We start from the raw sequence: 18,455 nt of genomic DNA on the forward strand, positions 1-18,455 counted from the left end.
GGCCAAATTTGGTCAAAATCCAATAAGAACTTTATGACTAGTAGCGATTTGAAGCAAATGTTGACGGACGGACGGACGGAGGGACGGACGACGGACGACGGACGACGGACGACGGACGACGGACGCTGCGCCATGGCATAAGCTCACCGGACCTTCGGTCCAGGTGAGCTAAAAACTACGAGATATCTCGAATTTAAAAGACGCCCCCAGTATGTCATATTTTGGTATTCACTATACCAGACAACGTGTTTGGTACTTAAGAAGATTCACATTGGCGAATACTTTGATTGGTGAGAAATATTCTTTGGAAATATGATACTAGTTCAGTTTTAAAGAAACAAAAGTTTTACCAACTTATGGTATGAACCGGACGCAATGTTACTGTAGTGGGAAATGCTTTCAATACACCCAATATCTTGACTGAGGGGTTACAAAGTAGTTTTGTACGGCTCTATTGCACTCACTTCAAAATGACGGTCACAAAAACGAATGTATCAGTAGTATAAGTACAAATTGTATTGGCGAACAAGTTCATTGCTGCTAGACGCATTAAACCTGGTATTATCACATGTTATCACAGGAAATTGATCTTACGATCAGTTTCCAGCGGAATATCAATATCAATTTATTTTGATCGTTTTTTCTACTCCACCACACAGGATGAACGAACATCCTCTTCTTTATCGAATGATATTATTGTAATTGTATACTTTCCAAACGAGCGTTCTCATGTATTTTCATGAAATTCGTTTTGCGGAGAAGCCGATTGGTAATTTTGCTGGATGTATGAACTTACTTTGTAATTGGAACACTGAGTATAATCCGTCCAGTACATGCCTTTCTTCATCAGCCATGTAGTATTCGGTAGACATACCTTCTCTGCTTGCCCTGTAACGAAAGAACATTGACACATCAAGTTTGCAGAAGTACTCGTCTCTGTTGATGCACCTCGCTAGCTTTCTCTCATGGTAACAAGTACTGTAAAATACGTCTACGGCTTCTTTAAAGCAATATACTTGTTTTATATTAGTCTCTCGCATTAAGTCATGTGCAACAAGTTAAAGTTCTTCATCTTCCAATCCGTGATTGTGTATGTTGTTAATATTAATAGATTATATACAAATAAATAAATGAATAAATAAATGAATAAATAAATAAATAAATAAATATATAAATGAATAAATAAAAAAATGATAATAACAGAAATATGGCTTTGTATACATGTATACTGTTTAACGTTTCCAAATGCAGCTGTAATCGGTAATGTAGAATGTGTTAAATGAACAAAATACATATTGGTAACTAATAAAAATTTGGTTAAAGGTGTAATAAATGTGTTAGATATATAATACAAATACTCGGTGTCGAAGACTCACGCGTTGGGATGGAATAGGACATGTACAGGGGACAGTTTATATAGTTGACTGTTGAGGGCGCTTTTTTATCCCAGCAACCATATCCGTCCCATGTAGATTGGCAGGTTGAATTATCCGGAGGCGGAAGTGAGAGCTGTTTCTCACAACACTCATGCGCGGCGTTACAGCATGACTGCCACCTCTGACACTGTTCGTCAGTCAAGGTCCGACATATATCAGCTCTAGCAGTCTCATTCTTAGCGTCTGGATTGAACCGAGCCTGTATTCTACCCGTCTCTGACGTCAAGAAAAGAAACGGATGTCCCGGATGTGCTGTTAAACCTCGTTTTGGAAATAAGAATGTGTAACACCAGGCGCAGGTAAACATGTCATATATTTGTGGATGATATGCCCCGAACTTGTAATGACACGTGCGCTCCTCTCCTGTCACAGCCGCTGTCAACATCTGTAAGTGAATCAAATAAAATACGATTTATTACGGTATATCATAGGCAAATATCGCTCACTAATCAGGCCTCTAACGCACCAAATTAACTCCTGTTTCACGAGAATCAAGTCCCCGAATAAAATATGTTTCTTAGGTTTTTACTGAGTAAATGACACATGACCTGGGTACATTCTATATGAGAAAATAAAGATTAGGGTCTTGAGAGTTCGAAAATAAAAAAAAAATACACTCCTACTGGAAATAGATTGATGTAGGATTCCAGGTTTAAAAAAAAGGCAGAAATTCACAAGATAGGGGTTCCCCAGTTCACTGTGAATATTTCCAAGCACTGGACTGCTCTTAGATGCTAATTTCCCTATCCAGTCAAACCATTTGTCAGTTAGTGAAATCTTCAAATTTTAATTTGATATTATTTAAAGGTCGTTTTGATTTCAAATGAGCGATAGAGGGGGTGGCGTTATTGGTATTAATATATAGTGAAATAATTAGTTGTGTGAGACCTAAAAAAGTCCGTCTTATCACGTACAAGTTAAGGAGAAAGGGATAAAACATGGTTTATATTATGAAAAAGCATGGTTTCCTTTATTACCATACAACTTTAGCCGGTTCCCATTCCACATTATGATCTAGCATTGTGTGATAGTGTGTTTTTTATACATAGCCTGTATTCAACAAATGCATAGTTTTCAGTTTCTTTTATATAAAACTCTTTTTCTTAGTGCATAAACGTCTGTGAATTACAACTATATTTGCATCTGCAACAGCAACTATGATTGGCTATTTGACCCGTTGTCATGAAAACCGAGGATATAGAACCGTTTAGATAAGAAATTTATCTTAATTACACGGATGCGTCAGTTTTATCAGACAAATGGCTATATCGAAACTTACATTGAGGCATATTTACTTGGGTAATAAACCAGATAAGGTAAGTTATTGTTCTATCAAATCAAATGCATCATAATATTGCATTTTTGTCAAAAAGGTGATATTGTTAATAAAACAGATAATGCATCGAGACGTATACATACATGTATGTATTTTGTTTAAATGAGATGAAAGAATGGTTTGATTGGAATTCTTTTACTCTGGGGCGTACATAATCTCTTTCGTTGACGATCTTGTGACATGAATGGCTTAAATTTAATTAATACTTAGCATCTGTATCATAATGCTCCGGAACATTTACCACACAAACATAACGAGGAGGTTTTAAAAGTCATCAGATAGTTTAAACCATGCTAGTCAGTTGTGTAACTACAATTTTGTGTCAGTAAACTTCATTCTCTTCCTACGTGAATCTCATTCATCAACTAAGAGCTCATTTACTTTATTTTTGCAAAGAAATATATGAAATTCAACGACAATATCTACATTCCCCTGTGGTATATTAATGCTGTGGAATTCGGGTCGTGTGATCATGCGCATATGGCTCCTAACTGCACGTGATCTAATGATGCTATCGAAAAATAGAGCTCAATTGCGTTTTGTTTATTTTAATTAAGTTTATACTGTCAGTATACCACTATCTGTAAAATTCGAGTTTAAACGTACAGTATACCAATATCTGTAATATTAGAGTTTATACTAACAGTATACCACTATTTGTAGATATTAGAGTTTATACTGACAGTATACCACTATTTATAGATATTAGAGTTTATACTGACAGTATACCACTTTCTGGGAATATTCGAGTTTATACTGACAGTATACCACTTTCTGGGAATATTCGAGTTTATACTGACAGTATACCACTTTCTGGGAATGTTAGAGTTTATACTAACAGTATACCACTTTCTAGGAATATTCGAGTTTATACTGACAGTATACCAATATTTGTAAATATTATATTTTATACTAACAGTATACCAATATATGTAAATATTAGACGACTGGTAGGTACCTATCAGGGAATTACTTTGCATAATTGAAAATAAAATAAGATAAGAAACTAAAGTTGTCAGATGAGGATTTGGTTTTTCTGTACTGATCATGAATAAAACAAATTACACTGTCACAGATTTGCACTCACGTGAACATGTTTGTGTGCCTATATTAGTTCGATGGTTGCTGTTGAAACAACAAACGTTGACGTGGTTCAAAACCGTGATTATAGTGCACCAGGCAGATATGATAATACATATGGCGCACCCGCACCCAGCTGCTCGTTAATGACTAAATATATTCATATATTCAACTCCATATTAGTAGTCTATTACTGTGGGGCCGCCGCCGCCAGACACACATCAAAGCACTGTTGCAATCATATCATATTGGAGAAATGTTATTCAACTCTGCTTTTCAAGACTGTTTATTGTTGTTTCGTTGTTGCACTCTATTACCCCGAAGTTTGTCGTAATCATGTCTAGTCGAACTTCTTATGCATTATGGGATCAGTATCGCATGAATTTTTTTTTTAATTGTTCAATATCCAGAAATACGAAATTGATCGAATCATGAGGCTGACGCACCTGCCACTTTGTTACATTTGTTTTGTAGCGTAAAATTTGGTTCTTTTTATTTCCTTTCTGAAATTAAAAACAGCTCTATTAGGAAGTTAAATTCATTATTTTGTTTTAAAATATAAAATAATTGATATTTTAAGGTGCTTTTTACCTGTGTAGCATGTGTATATTCCTATATGGATGTGTATATTTACATTGTTTATGAAATCATTTGATCAGTTTGTTGTTTGATATGACGCCTTTACGTGTCTTCAGCAATAAGTACTGTATACGATTAAACCGTAGAAACCATCAGCTGTTGTGAGATGCTGCAGCCTCTTTTTGAAAACGTTCGAGGGATAAGGATGAATGATCAAACCGTATGCAATATTATTATACGACTGGCGTTAATTTCTAGTCCTGAAATTTAAATATGTTACAGTCCTCGTTCTATAAATAAAATAATGAAGTAGCCCACTATCAGGAATAGGCTGGATGAATTCCCCAACCATTTACTAACACCAAATCAAAACGCCTCATGTGACGTTTTGTGACAATTTAGCAATATGGAAGACGTCCAGGAAGAAATCGACAGAAAACTTTTTGTCAAAGACTCAACAAACACAAAAATAAATTAAGGAAACTAGTGTACATATTGTCAATGGTTAACCGGTTATACCGATTGATAGATAGCAGGTAGATAGTTATACTTATCATAACTTTGCCAATCAACTAGTGTTTGACTTAAAATATGATTGTTGTTTGTGAGCTCGATATTATAAGGGCATACCCCGTCATCGTGGAAATATTTTTAAATCGAACCAGATAAAAAAGTTGAATATCAACCTTGTAACATGAATCTAGCATCTAAGGAAATTCAAGATTCAAGATTTCAAGAACTCACGTTATGCTCTATTGTTTGAAAGATCAAACAGTTAGATTTGGTGAACGAGAAAAAAAGGCCCATATCACCTGCATCGCTCACCGAGATATTTCAGTAATCATTACAAAATACTTTCATTTAAGTTAAATTGTAAGTATTTTCTTACTTGTCATTCTTTAACAAGAAGATATCCTTCGCATAACAATGTTCCAGACCGAATTGTGTCACATTTCCACTCAGTTATTTAGAACAAGTAACAAATTATTAACCTTCATTTCCCTTTTTGAGCCTTCCTCTTCGGCTCAAAGGGAGCCAGACATCTGTTTATACAACATTAAGTCTCCTTTGGCCGATACATCACCCGGAACAATCTTCCGTGTATACATTCAAACACTTTTGTCAAATAATTCTCCACATCAAAGTTCATCAAAATCCATCCAGTCGTTCAGGGCAGGAAGCGATATAAAGGAAATGTTGCCGGACGACGTACGCTGCCTCAAGGCAAACAAACGCTAATGAATGAGTTTGTGATTTCTTTAAGACGTTAAAGGTTGGATGAAATGCGCTGATCAATCCGGTGATTGTCAACATGGTCCTTAGAAATTTTCTTACAATCTTAATTTGTTTAGAATAATCATTTCATGCTAATTAATGAATGTTATCAATAATGTATTATACAATTTACGGATTATCTCAACACATTGAAATAAAACCTGCAGACAGACTAACGATTCACAGACATATATTAGTGTACATGAATTATCGAATTTTCATTTGCTTTATTTTTCATATATTTGAATGTTAATGTAGGACTATAAAAACCCTTGAAATACAATATAAAATGATATGAATAATTTTTACTTTGCTTTATTTCGTAATGTTTGTTCAGATTATGTTAATATCTTTTACAGACGACCAAAACAGTCGGTTATGTTTTTTTTCTACATAAGAATAACCTGAACCCCTCAGTGACATTTTTTTCAAACTCCTAAAACATAGGTCCCTAATTCAGACACATATCAAATTCGAGTAAGACGCATCCCCATTAGGCTACAGCACCTCTGACAGTATGATACCTTGACTAAATGCTGCGGCAGGTTTGTGACAGATACGATTAAATACGCTTAATGCGTCAGTTACTTGACACAAAGCAGAGACCAGCTTCGAAATATACAACCGGGTTATACTGGCACACGAAAGATGTCAGAAGATACCAGTGTTTGCCCAAATAACCCCAATACGCCTAGAGTGGCCTCAAACATGACACGTCAACTCAGTTTGAACCATTGGCATTCTAGATATTGAGCGCATTGAGGCTAACTAGTTTTGGCTTATTTTCTACATATCAATACCGTAAATGAGCGACTTTGACTGTTTTGATGATGGAATTAGAAATCTTGATTGCAATGAGAAATATATAAATATATACATTGTATATAACATCATCTTTGATAACGTTCATGTATGTCCCAAATCAGCCTCGTTTATCTATTGGATTTCACAAATAAATAACACCTCAATATCTTTTCTATTCCTGTAGTAATTGTACCATTAACTTCAACTTCGAGTAATCAATTATTAAATGTGTACAAATTGAAATTAGATATCACATTAATTGAATCTGAGATTGTGTTATATTGCTGTATTTGAAGTACTTCAAACCGTTATCAAAACATTAAAAATCAAGTTTACGATTTAAAAATTATCAAACTCATTGTATAATGCAATATAATAAACCAACAAATGATTCCTGGAGGACACCATCTCCCATTTTCAAAACGGTTGATCATCAGAGGACGCCAATATCGTTATTCTAAAACGGAAGATTCTTAAAGGACAACATCTTTCCTTTTTCAAAAGGTTTATAAACAGAGGACACCAACATTCTTATTCTAAAACGGAAGATTCTTAAAGGACAACATCTTTCCTTTTTCAAAACGGTTTATAAACAGAGGACACCAACATTCTTATTCTAAAACGGAAGATTCTTAAAGGACAACATCTTTCCTTTTTCAAAACGGGTTATAAACAGAGGACACCAACATCCTTATTCTAAAACGGAAGATTCTTAAAGGACAACATCTTTCCTTTTTCAAAAGGTTTATAAACAGAGGACACCAACATTCTTATTCTAAAACGGAAGATTCTTAAAGGACAACATCTTTCCTTTTTCAAAACGGGTTATAAACAGAGGACACCAACATCCTTATTCTAAAACGGAAGATTCTTAAAGGACAACGTCTTTCCTTTTTCAAAACGGTTTATAAACAGAGGACACCAACATTCTTATTCTAAAACGGAAGATTCTTAAAGGACAACATCTTTCCTTTTTCAAAACGGTTTATAAACAGAGGACACCAACATTCTTATTCTAAAACGGAAGATTCTTAAAGGACAACATCTTTCCTTTTTCAAAACGGTTTATAAACAGAGGACACCAACATTCTTATTCTAAAACGGAAGATTCTTAAAGGACAACATCTTTCCTTTTTCAAAACGGTTTATAAACAGAGGACACCAACATTCTTATTCTAAAACGGAAGATTCTTAAAGGACAACATCTTTCCTTTTTCAAAACGGTTTATAAACAGAGGACACCAACATTCTTATTCTAAAACGGAAGATTCTTAAAGGACAACATCTTTCCTTTTTCAAAACGGTTTATAAACAGAGGACACCAGCATTCTTATTCTAAAACGGAAGATTCTTAAAGGACAACATCTTTCCTTTTTCAAAACGGTTTATAAACAGAGGACACCAACATTCTTATTCTAAAACGGAAGATTCTTAAAGGACAACATCTTTCCTTTTTCAAAACGGTTTATAAACAGAGGACACCAACATTCTTATTCTAAAACGGAAGATTCTTAAAGGACAACATCTTTCCTTTTTCAAAAAAGTTTATAAACAGAGGACACCAGCATTCTTATTCTAAAACGGAAGATTCTTAAAGGACAACATCTTTCCTTTTTCAAAACGGTTTATAAACAGAGGACACCAACATTCTTATTCTAAAACGGAAGATTCTTAAAGGACAACATCTTTCCTTTTTCAAAACGGTTTATAAACAGAGGACACCAACATTCTTATTCTAAAACGGAAGATTCTTAAAGGACAACATCTTTCCTTTTTCAAAACGGTTTATAAACAGAGGACACCAACATTCTTATTCTAAAACGGAAGATTCTTAAAGGACAACATCTTTCCTTTTTCAAAACGGTTTATAAACAGAGGACACCAACATTCTTATTCTAAAACGGAAGATTCTTAAAGGACAACATCTTTCCTTTTTCAAAACGGTTTATAAACAGAGGACACCAACATTCTTATTCTAAAACGGAAGATTCTTAAAGGACAACATCTTTCCTTTTTCAAAACGGTTTATAAACAGAGGACACCAACATTCTTATTCTAAAACGGAAGATTCTTAAAGGACAACATCTTTCCTTTTTCAAAACGGTTTATAAACAGAGGACACCAACATTCTTATTCTAAAACGGAAGATTCTTAAAGGACAACATCTTTCCTTTTTCAAAAAAGTTTATAAACAGAGGACACCAGCATTCTTATTCTAAAACGGAAGATTCTTAAAGGACAACATCTTTCCTTTTTCAAAACGGTTTATAAACAGAGGACACCAACATTCTTATTCTAAAACGGAAGATTCTTAAAGGACAACATCTTTCCTTTTTCAAAACGGTTTATAAACAGAGGACACCAACATTCTTATTCTAAAACGGAAGATTCTTAAAGGACAACATCTTTCCTTTTTCAAAAAAGTTTATAAACAGAGGACACCAGCATTCTTATTCTAAAACGGAAGATTCTTAAAGGACAACATCTTTCCTTTTTCAAAACGGTTTATAAACAGAGGACACCAACATTCTTATTCTAAAACGGAAGATTCTTAAAGGACAACATCTTTCCTTTTTCAAAACGGTTTATAAACAGAGGACACCAACATTCTTATTCTAAAACGGAAGATTCTTAAAGGACAACATCTTTCCTTTTTCAAAACGGTTTATAAACAGAGGACACCAACATCCTTATTCTAAAACGGAAGATTCTTAAAGGACAACATCTTTCCTTTTTCAAAACGGTTTATAAACAGAGGACACCAACATTCTTATTCTAAAACGGAAGATTCTTAAAGGACAACATCTTTCCTTTTTCAAAACGGTTTATAAACAGAGGACACCAACATTCTTATTCTAAAACGGAAGATTCTTAAAGGACAACATCTTTCCTTTTTCAAAACGGTTTATAAACAGAGGACACCAACATTCTTATTCTAAAACGGAAGATTCTTAAAGGACAACATCTTTCCTTTTTCAAAACGGTTTATAAACAGAGGACACCAACATTCTTATTCTAAAACGGAAGATTCTTAAAGGACAACATCTTTCCTTTTTCAAAACGGTTTATAAACAGAGGACACCAACATTCTTATTCAAAACAATTGATTCTTGGAAGGCACCTACATTTGCTGTACATGTCGCTTTACCTTTATATTCTACCTAGAGTAATTGGTGTAAACCTATGTGGAATTAATAAATGGTCATTCATACGTATACCGTATACATGACTGATGGGTTATAGATTATTTATCATAGGAATTATAATAATTCATCGTTTACAGTTTAAAAAAAATTATACAACCTCAAATAACAAATCCCCTGGTCTAGCTCACTATTAATACGTTATGTCTCGTAGAACATAGGTACAATACCACAACTTTTCCAAGGAGACGAATCGATACAACAACCGAGTACTTGTTTACGAATCCTCTTTTTTAAGTATTAACTATGACGCTGCTAAATATTAAATAAAATGCAGTGTAAATCCTGACAACAACACAATTTCGGAGGTAACATCGTTGTCATAGTTCGTGTAGTTATGTTGAACGAGTAAAACAATCGTAACGTAAATATTAGCCGTTCAAGTAGATGGGAGTCGTATTATTGAATTTTGTTGTTGTTCGTTTACGGGGGAAATAACGTCATCGGCAACTGAATTCTTCTGGATAGTTTAGTGAGACACGGTATGACATGTGACAGATGTGATATATTGATCAGACTCGCCTTCAGGATGACCATAGAATCTGACCTTGTCTCATTAATGGACTCCATGCTCTTATCAAACCGACGTATCTGTCCGTGCAGTGGGTCATTAACTAAAGGCGCAACCCGATAAACACAGTGTGTATGTGGTCAATCAGAATCATTTGAATAAGTTTACAAAATTGCTCTGAAGTACATAGTGATATTATGGATTGTTTGGTCAGCTGTATATATAATAGTGATGGCAGGAATTGTTTGGAGAGACTCGAATATATAGTCAGACCTGACGATCTTCGAAATTAGAATTAGTATAGGGTTGAGGATGTGGACATCGATTCCCTATTGCGGAAACAACTAGTTTCCTGTACAACTTCTTCGCAAATGCAATTTGTAAAAAGGTGAAAATTACATTCTCTTGCAAAGAAGAGAGCGCACGAATCCACCTCCTATATATACGATACAGACGAAGAATGCTTGATTGAGGATTAGATATGAGTATAATATGTCCTTGTTTCATACAAGGCAAGGTTAAAAACCAGCAGTCAATGTACGTCGAATGGATTTGACGTAAATTGACATAAATACAGCAGATTTAAGTTCGACCAGAAGGACCTGACTCTCCCTATGATTGTCAATGATGTAGCTTGAGAGAGCCTCGCCGATATATCGCGTGCCATTCCCTAATACATACTATAATCAAATTTATCCCAGAGCGAAAATGGCAATTGTAAATGTTCGCTCGGCTACGGATAAAATCAAACTGACCCATCATTTTAGATCAGTTCGATTGAAACTGTCATATGTGAGACAGTATCAAGTTCTTGTTATCCCCTATGTTGTCTCCTCCGGAGTAAGCCGGTAACAAGTTATGTAAAGTGAGGTCAACACGGTAGGGATTTCCGATCAGGAGGTCAGACTAGCTCGAGTGATTTTGGTCACCTGATGTATTTGATTTATAATACGAATATATGATGCAAGTTCAAAGCCATACTTTTAAATAAATAGAAGATATCTAATCGTATCTTCACTAGTACCAAAAAGTATATTTGGTATCACTGAAGATAATGTTAGATATTTAGTTTAAAATAAACCGAGGCAGCTCAGTCTCTCCAAGAAATCATTGCGGTCCCCTGTCAACGGCACACAAATGTTCTAGCTTGCTTTATGACGTCATATAACATACAGGAGAGCTATATGCAAATCTTAAGTTTGTGTTCGGATTGGTCAAATCAGAGAAAGTGATACTTTTCACTAGTGAAAAATGTATTTTTTATAGAATGACAAAATTTGGATATTTCACCGGTAAAAATGTAATAAAAGGAATTTTCATTACGTACTTTAGTTTAACATATCCAAGAAGTGTAATTGTGTTGACTTGACTTTCTAGACAACTTCATCATGACAAGCCCAACTTCTATTGGAGGGTTAGAAACACACAGTATAGTGGAATGAAGACCTTTACGTACAAGTTAACTAAACAAAAACTTCTTATGTTCAAGAATGTGATGACGAGTCGTAGAAGGACATCACGACTATCTGACTGAAAATAATTTATTTTGGACTGTAAATTTTAAACTCTCAATAGTATCGAAAATTATGTGTGTGTTTTTTTCACCTTCCTTCTATCGTTTCCGTTTAGAAATCGAATCTACGCATGCTATATTAGGCATGAAACTATAGTTGGCTCCGATTGACGTAAGCTATGATGGGAGGCTTTAATTTTCGCTAGATATCTTACACCCTATCAATTATAAAACACATTTCAGATGTTAAAAGTGATTATCAGCTTAAGCCCAAATATGAGATAAAATATGACAAACCGTACGTGTATGTCGGTTCATTTTGTGTGGGAAGTAATCTGGGATGTCAGCTATGGCTATGACACCCAAGGCAGCTGTATGTCTTCTACGCCAATAATGGGTTTGTAATATATCACAAAAGTAGACGGTTAGAGTTCGAAAGTAACTGTTACAGACACACATAAAAACATAATCGTCTGGAGATAGTGTTTAAAATTTGAAAAGCGACACATCACGGAGCAGAAGACATCTGCAATTATCAAAGCAAAGTTCAGGAGCTCCAGGACTTTATATAGATAAATAAAAAATGTATATTATAAAAAACTAGGAAAAAAAGTATAATAAATGATAGAAAAAAATGATAGAAAGTTTCAGATTTAGTTGAATTACATGGTCAGTGAAATGACAACACAGAATTCGATAATAGCTCAGTTTCTAAAAAAAACAAATTTGTTTTCAATTGTTTTATTTTTCAATATTTTTTTTTAATTTGTATTTTCTTTCATATTCTAAAATTATGAGATTTTTTAAAAGTCTGTTTTAATATGCTGGTAACGATTGACTTCATCCTAAATAATCAAACATATGACGCAAAGTGCGTAAAAGTCTCCACGCTTAACCCAAGTGATAATAAAACTCCCAGGAGTGTATAAATACAACTTATCTATAGAGACTGGCGTCAACCTTTTGTTCATTTAAGAGTTATACAGTTATGAATCAATCTCGAATTTGGAGAAAAATTAATGTGTGAATTTAACAAAAAATAAAAAAATACTTTAGGCTGATTAACCCCCTCCTCTGTATGTAATATCAATGGGGACTGTTGTCTCTTCTGGGTTTCCTTATTTTGGAATACGTTATCACTGACGAGTCTTTGAACGATACAGGCGTATGGGAAATGGTGTGTTCTCACTCAGGATTTGATATGTTACCACATGAAACGGGTAGTAGACGAATGCTGATTTGGATAGTCATTTCGTTGATGTCGTCAGATGAGAAAAAAAGAGTTGCAGATACTGAACATCAATTTCTTGGTTTATCTATGGTGCTGTAATTATAGATTATCGGACAATTATGTCAAAACCATAGCTAAAAAAGACCAAGGTCGTTATATTGTCAGGTTTGGGATAATTATGGCGTCCTTGGTAAGCTGATTGAAAGTCAATATAAGTGATTCATTGTTGACATTAATTAGAAAGCATGTTTTACCGTTAATACGCCACATCACATACGGGAATATATCTTCCAAAAACACATCCAACCACTTTGTAGACCGCCTTGCACATAATTTGACTATCACTATCTAGGCATGGCATTGGATTGGATCATGATTTAAATTTGTTATTATAATCTATTTACAATAAAACATCAATCCAATTTTGCTTTCTGAAATTTCAATTTCGTGATAGAAAATCGATAACATGTTGTCGTTATAAAGTTTTGAGGAAATTTAAATAAATCAATATATTTTATTTGTTTCTTTGACACAACATTAACCCAAACCTTCACAAAAGATGTGGCCGACTAACAAGGACAACACGTGCAATACGTCATTCAAACGAGGGATGGTTTAGGACCGATGTATCATATAGAATCTAAGAGTTGCTTTTGCTTGTATCGTGTCTAGTTATGGTGTGACATTTCAGTACCATCTAAAGTTTGATTCTCAACACTGCTATGGTAAGGATGCACACGTAGGAAATGGATGTAGAAATCCAGTCTGTTTGACGTGTGTTACATTCAGTTAAAGTAACAATGTTTTTGCCTTAACGAAAAAGGAATGTCAGGCCCCTTCAGATAGCGTGAATATGTCAACAATTGATTTTTTGATAATAAATTATCAGTAGACATAACTTTGAGTACAGTTCCGTGTTACATCTAGTAAGACGAGACGATTCCATGGTGATTGACCTAACAACGGTCATATGTGTACACCCATAGCAATACGCCAAATTGTGTTACTGTATACAAGATATGGAATCCATACAAGGCGATATGGTGGTCCACTCAGAATAATGTCCTCTGGTACGGAATGACAAAGTGAAGACGGCGGAATGCCAACACACAGAAGCCGTGGAAAAAACGATGTTGATGACGTATAGCTTATGTATCTTAATAGTTAGCACGAACTAGCGGCCCATAATGTAGATAGGAATATCTTACTATCTAGAAATTGATTTATATCGAAATTTCTCCTTCGGCAAGAAAGCACACATCCTTAAGGCTCGTGTTTTTAAATTTTAGAATCTGAATATTTTTTTTTGTTTTCACTATTTGGATGAAAGATTATGAATCATTTCTCAAGGGCTTAAATCCCACTCTCTCCAACAAGAATGAATATCTATATAGCTCTTGCACTGTTTATTTCCAATGTATCTAATATTAACGTTACAACAATATCAGATTATGATAACGATACATGATGGAATTCTCGGAGTGACTTCATTGTATTGTTTGTTACCGTGATTTCGGGAACACGAAAAGAGACGTGTAGCTTGTCTCAAACCTAGGGTGAGATAAGAAATTGTCTTACCCTGGACAGGGATATCCGCAGTTTTACCAAGGTGAGATAAGAACAATATCACACTGGTGAAATGTTGGATATCCTTGTCTCCTGGGTAAGATAAAACCTTTTCTCGCCCCAATGATTTGTTTTTCTATTCATCCTCCTAATTATATAAAAGTGACTTTACAACAATGTCAGCGTTACCTGTTTAATTGCGATCTCGTGTTATTCCCATCTCACCTTTCACTTGTCATTTGTCTGATGGAAGTTACAGAGCGTAGTTACCAAAATATAACGGGTATAGAGTATGTTTTAAACCACTTGTAAAGTGTTGGGTGAGACATGTTTAAATCACTTGTAAAGTGTTGGGCGAGACAATGTGAAATTATATTAATTGTTTTAGTGTCGGCAACCTCAAAGTAAAAAGTCTCGTCGAAAAACTGGTGACAAAAGGCAACAGAACACAGAAAGAAAGGGAGATACGATACAAGACCTCTGGTGACAAAAGGCAACAGAACACAGAAAGAAAGGGAGATACGATACAAGACCTGAAGTGTTTATCTTAACCCCTATACACCGGTATGTATCGCAATAAATCATAGAAAAACCATTATCATACTAGAACCGTGATAAAATTACATATCTGAGTATCATAATTGGTCTAGCCAAGCCGTAGAACAGGCAGGACGAGACAGGAAAACAGTCAAGTGTGGGTAGTCAGTAACCTGACGATCTGTTCAGACAACGAGGTCGGAGTGACCACTCACCCCTCGGCCAACTGACGGTAGAACAGGCTGTCTGAGGTGGGAAAATACTCGACATTCTGTACTTTGTCATTTTTCAGCCTTCATGTCGGTGATAAATCAAGATGACCTAAAACGAGTTCGCCTTCTATTGAAGCCTTGAAATTCCTTAGCAGCGACGGTTAACAAAATACAATATTGTAATTAGTTTATATCTTGAACCAGTGCAGTGGATAAATCGGAAGTTTAAATGTTGTTTAGTATTTTCATCATATGGTCTCCATCAACCTGCATCTCTCGAAACCATGTTTAATTGACGCCACACATGTATTGAACCATAAAGATATTTCAAGCTAAACATTTACTCTTTTGAATTGTGAGCCATAAACTTCAAACACAGACTTGAGCGCAGACATTTATTAGTATATGGCTATATGTGTAAGAGGCCAGTAAAGGCGTCTGTAATACACTTATCGGCAAGTTGTAATTAACGTAATCGAGAGCCGTTATAAATCTTTATGTGTTCGTGGAATCGAAATCCTGAAGGATACAATCGTTTACAGCTGTGTTTATTCCGTATTTGAATTGACCGGAAGTACACATCGGGCAGTGCACTTGATTTGCTGACGTCACTAATATGGTCGGTTGAAAGGAGCCAAGAACATTGACATAATAGCATTCATTAGTGGTATGTTAAGAAACAGGGATTTCGCTGAAGAAAGATTTTCAGAGTGCGTGATCGAGCATTCATTCCGACAGAGGGTGATCAGGTATATAGCTATCAAAGTAATCCTTACTGGTAACCAACATATTTATTTTGAATGAATTAAGGACAAACGCGACAAAATTTATCCATTTAGGGCGGAATTGTACAGGTGAAAAGCTACATCGATATATTATTGCATTGCGTTCAAGAAAAAAGACTGAAATTAGGTTGTATCAATGGGGGTCTGTACTGACACGTATCAATTTAGGAAGACAAGTCTGTATTGACCATAATAAACTACCATTTATAGCCAAACACATTTTCAATGTTCGTGTCTGCTGGTCAAAGAATATACCCGCTGTGTCTATTTCTATACCTGGCGCACCATTAAAACACGGCTGTTTTGATTTCCTCTTAACGGCGCTTGTTTTCCAGGATTTGTACTAATGCTAGTTTCCAGGGCGACCGCTCATAGGCTCAGTCCCCTAATGACATATGCTCTCTATGCAGTTGGCATTCGGCTTTACATTTAACGGTAAGTACCGATGAGTGAGCAATTGTGCAAACAAGCCCGAACAACCGTCGATTAACTGTACACATGATTTTACCTTTTGTAATGGCGCATGGGACTTTATCAAACAAATAAACATAAAGGAAAAAATATTAATTTTTATACATTGTTTTTGGCAAAGATATTCTACAATTAAATCTGTTCTGTAATACAGAGACCGGCACGTGTTTATATGATAACCATTTATACTAAATATCATTTATAATTAAGAACAATATTTTGGTCATTCTGTCATTAGTCTGAATTACTACAACTTATTCAAACTAATACTTGTCAAACTTTAATTAACGGTTAAGAATGAAATTCAATCTTGAAAATTATGAAATTCCTTTAGTTATATGCCTGTTGCATCTCGAGTTATTTGATCGCCTCCTATAATAACTTTACGCCCTAAGCATCACTGACGTGTCCTAAAAGAATGACAGTGGTGCATTTTAATTCAATTTGGCTCTACTGTATCTATCTCAGTTTGTTTTGGTGCTTCTATCCAGTGTGTCTTTTGTGTAATCCTTACTGAATATGTTGTATTGTTGTGCAGCGTCCCATGGAATCTGGGTAATACAGGCAACCCTCGTTACCTCAAAGTCAGAGGGGTTACTAAAAACGTTCAGAATATTCGAGATAACAGAATATATTCTGTATACAATAATAACTTTCTAAACTGTTTTTTTTTCGAGTAAGAAGATTCTTATCAGAGTTTGAGATGACTAGGTTAGACGGTGTATCCAAACGGCCCTAGTACATGTCAAATAGCACACTGAATGTTTCAGACTGCCCGAGTACATGTCAAATAGCACACTGAATGTTTCAGTTATAAAAGTAAACTGATCATATATTACTGTAACGCTGAATAATAAATCGGAAAACTTAACCACCAGTAACACCGGGATAAATCATCAGTAACACCGGGATAAATCACCAGTAACACCGGGATAAATCACCAGTAACACCGGGATAAATCACCAGTAACACCGGGATAAATCACCAGTAACATCGGGATAAATCACCAGTAACACCGGGATAAATCACCAGTAACACCGGGATAAATCACCGGTAACACCGGGATAAATCACCGGTAACACCGGATAAATCACCAGTAACACCGGGATAAATCACCAGTAACACCGAGATAAATCACCAGTAACACCGGGATAAATCACCAGTAACACCGGGATAAATCACCGGTAACACCGGGATAAATCACCAGTAACACCGGGATAAATCACCAGTAACACCGGGATAAATCACCAGTAACACCGGGATAAATCACCAGTAACACCGTGATAAATCACCAATAACACCGGGATAAATCACCGGTAACACCGGGATAAATCACCAATAACACCGGGATAAATCACCGGTAACACCGAGATAAATCACCAATAACACCGTGATAAATCACCAATAACACCGGGATAAATCACCAGTAACAACGGGATAAATCACCAATAACACCGGGATAAATCACCAGTAACACCGAGATAAATCACCAGTAACACCGGGATAAATCACCAATAACACCGTGATAAATCACCAATAACACCGGGATAAATCACCGGTAACACCGAGATAAAACATCAGTAACACCGGGATAAATCACCAATAACACCGTGATAAATCACCAATAACACCGGGATAAATCACCAGTAACAACGGGATAAATCACCAGTAACACCAGGATAAATCACCAGTAACAGCGAGATAAATCACCGGTAACACCGGGATAAATCACCAGTAACACCGTGATAAATCACCAGTAACACCGTGATAAATCACCAGTAACACCGGGATAAATCACCAGTAACACCAGGATAAATCACCAGTAACACCGGGATAAATCACCAGTAACATCGGGATAAATCACCAGTAACACCGGGATAGATCACCAGTAACACCGAGATAAATCACCAGTAACA

The 18,455-nt window shown here is 35.5% G+C and overlaps 1 protein-coding gene across 3 annotated transcripts in view; it reads right to left on the reverse strand.

Moving 5' to 3' along the window:
- LOC117343839 (calcitonin receptor-like) overlaps positions 1 to 18,455 on the reverse strand; it is a 118,653-nt gene that overhangs the window by 40,592 nt on the left and 59,606 nt on the right. For all 3 annotated transcript variants that reach the window (XM_033906372.1, XM_033906371.1, XM_033906373.1), the window contains exons 3-4: positions 1,377 to 1,821; positions 797 to 888 (exon numbers count right to left, since the gene is read on the reverse strand). In XM_033906372.1, the coding sequence (XP_033762263.1) occupies positions 797 to 888; positions 1,377 to 1,821 (537 nt within the window). The remainder of the gene's footprint in view (positions 1 to 796; positions 889 to 1,376; positions 1,822 to 18,455) is intronic.

This window comes from Pecten maximus, chromosome 15 (assembly GCF_902652985.1).
Source record: "Pecten maximus chromosome 15, xPecMax1.1, whole genome shotgun sequence".
Classification (NCBI taxonomy): domain Eukaryota; kingdom Metazoa; phylum Mollusca; class Bivalvia; order Pectinida; family Pectinidae; genus Pecten; species Pecten maximus.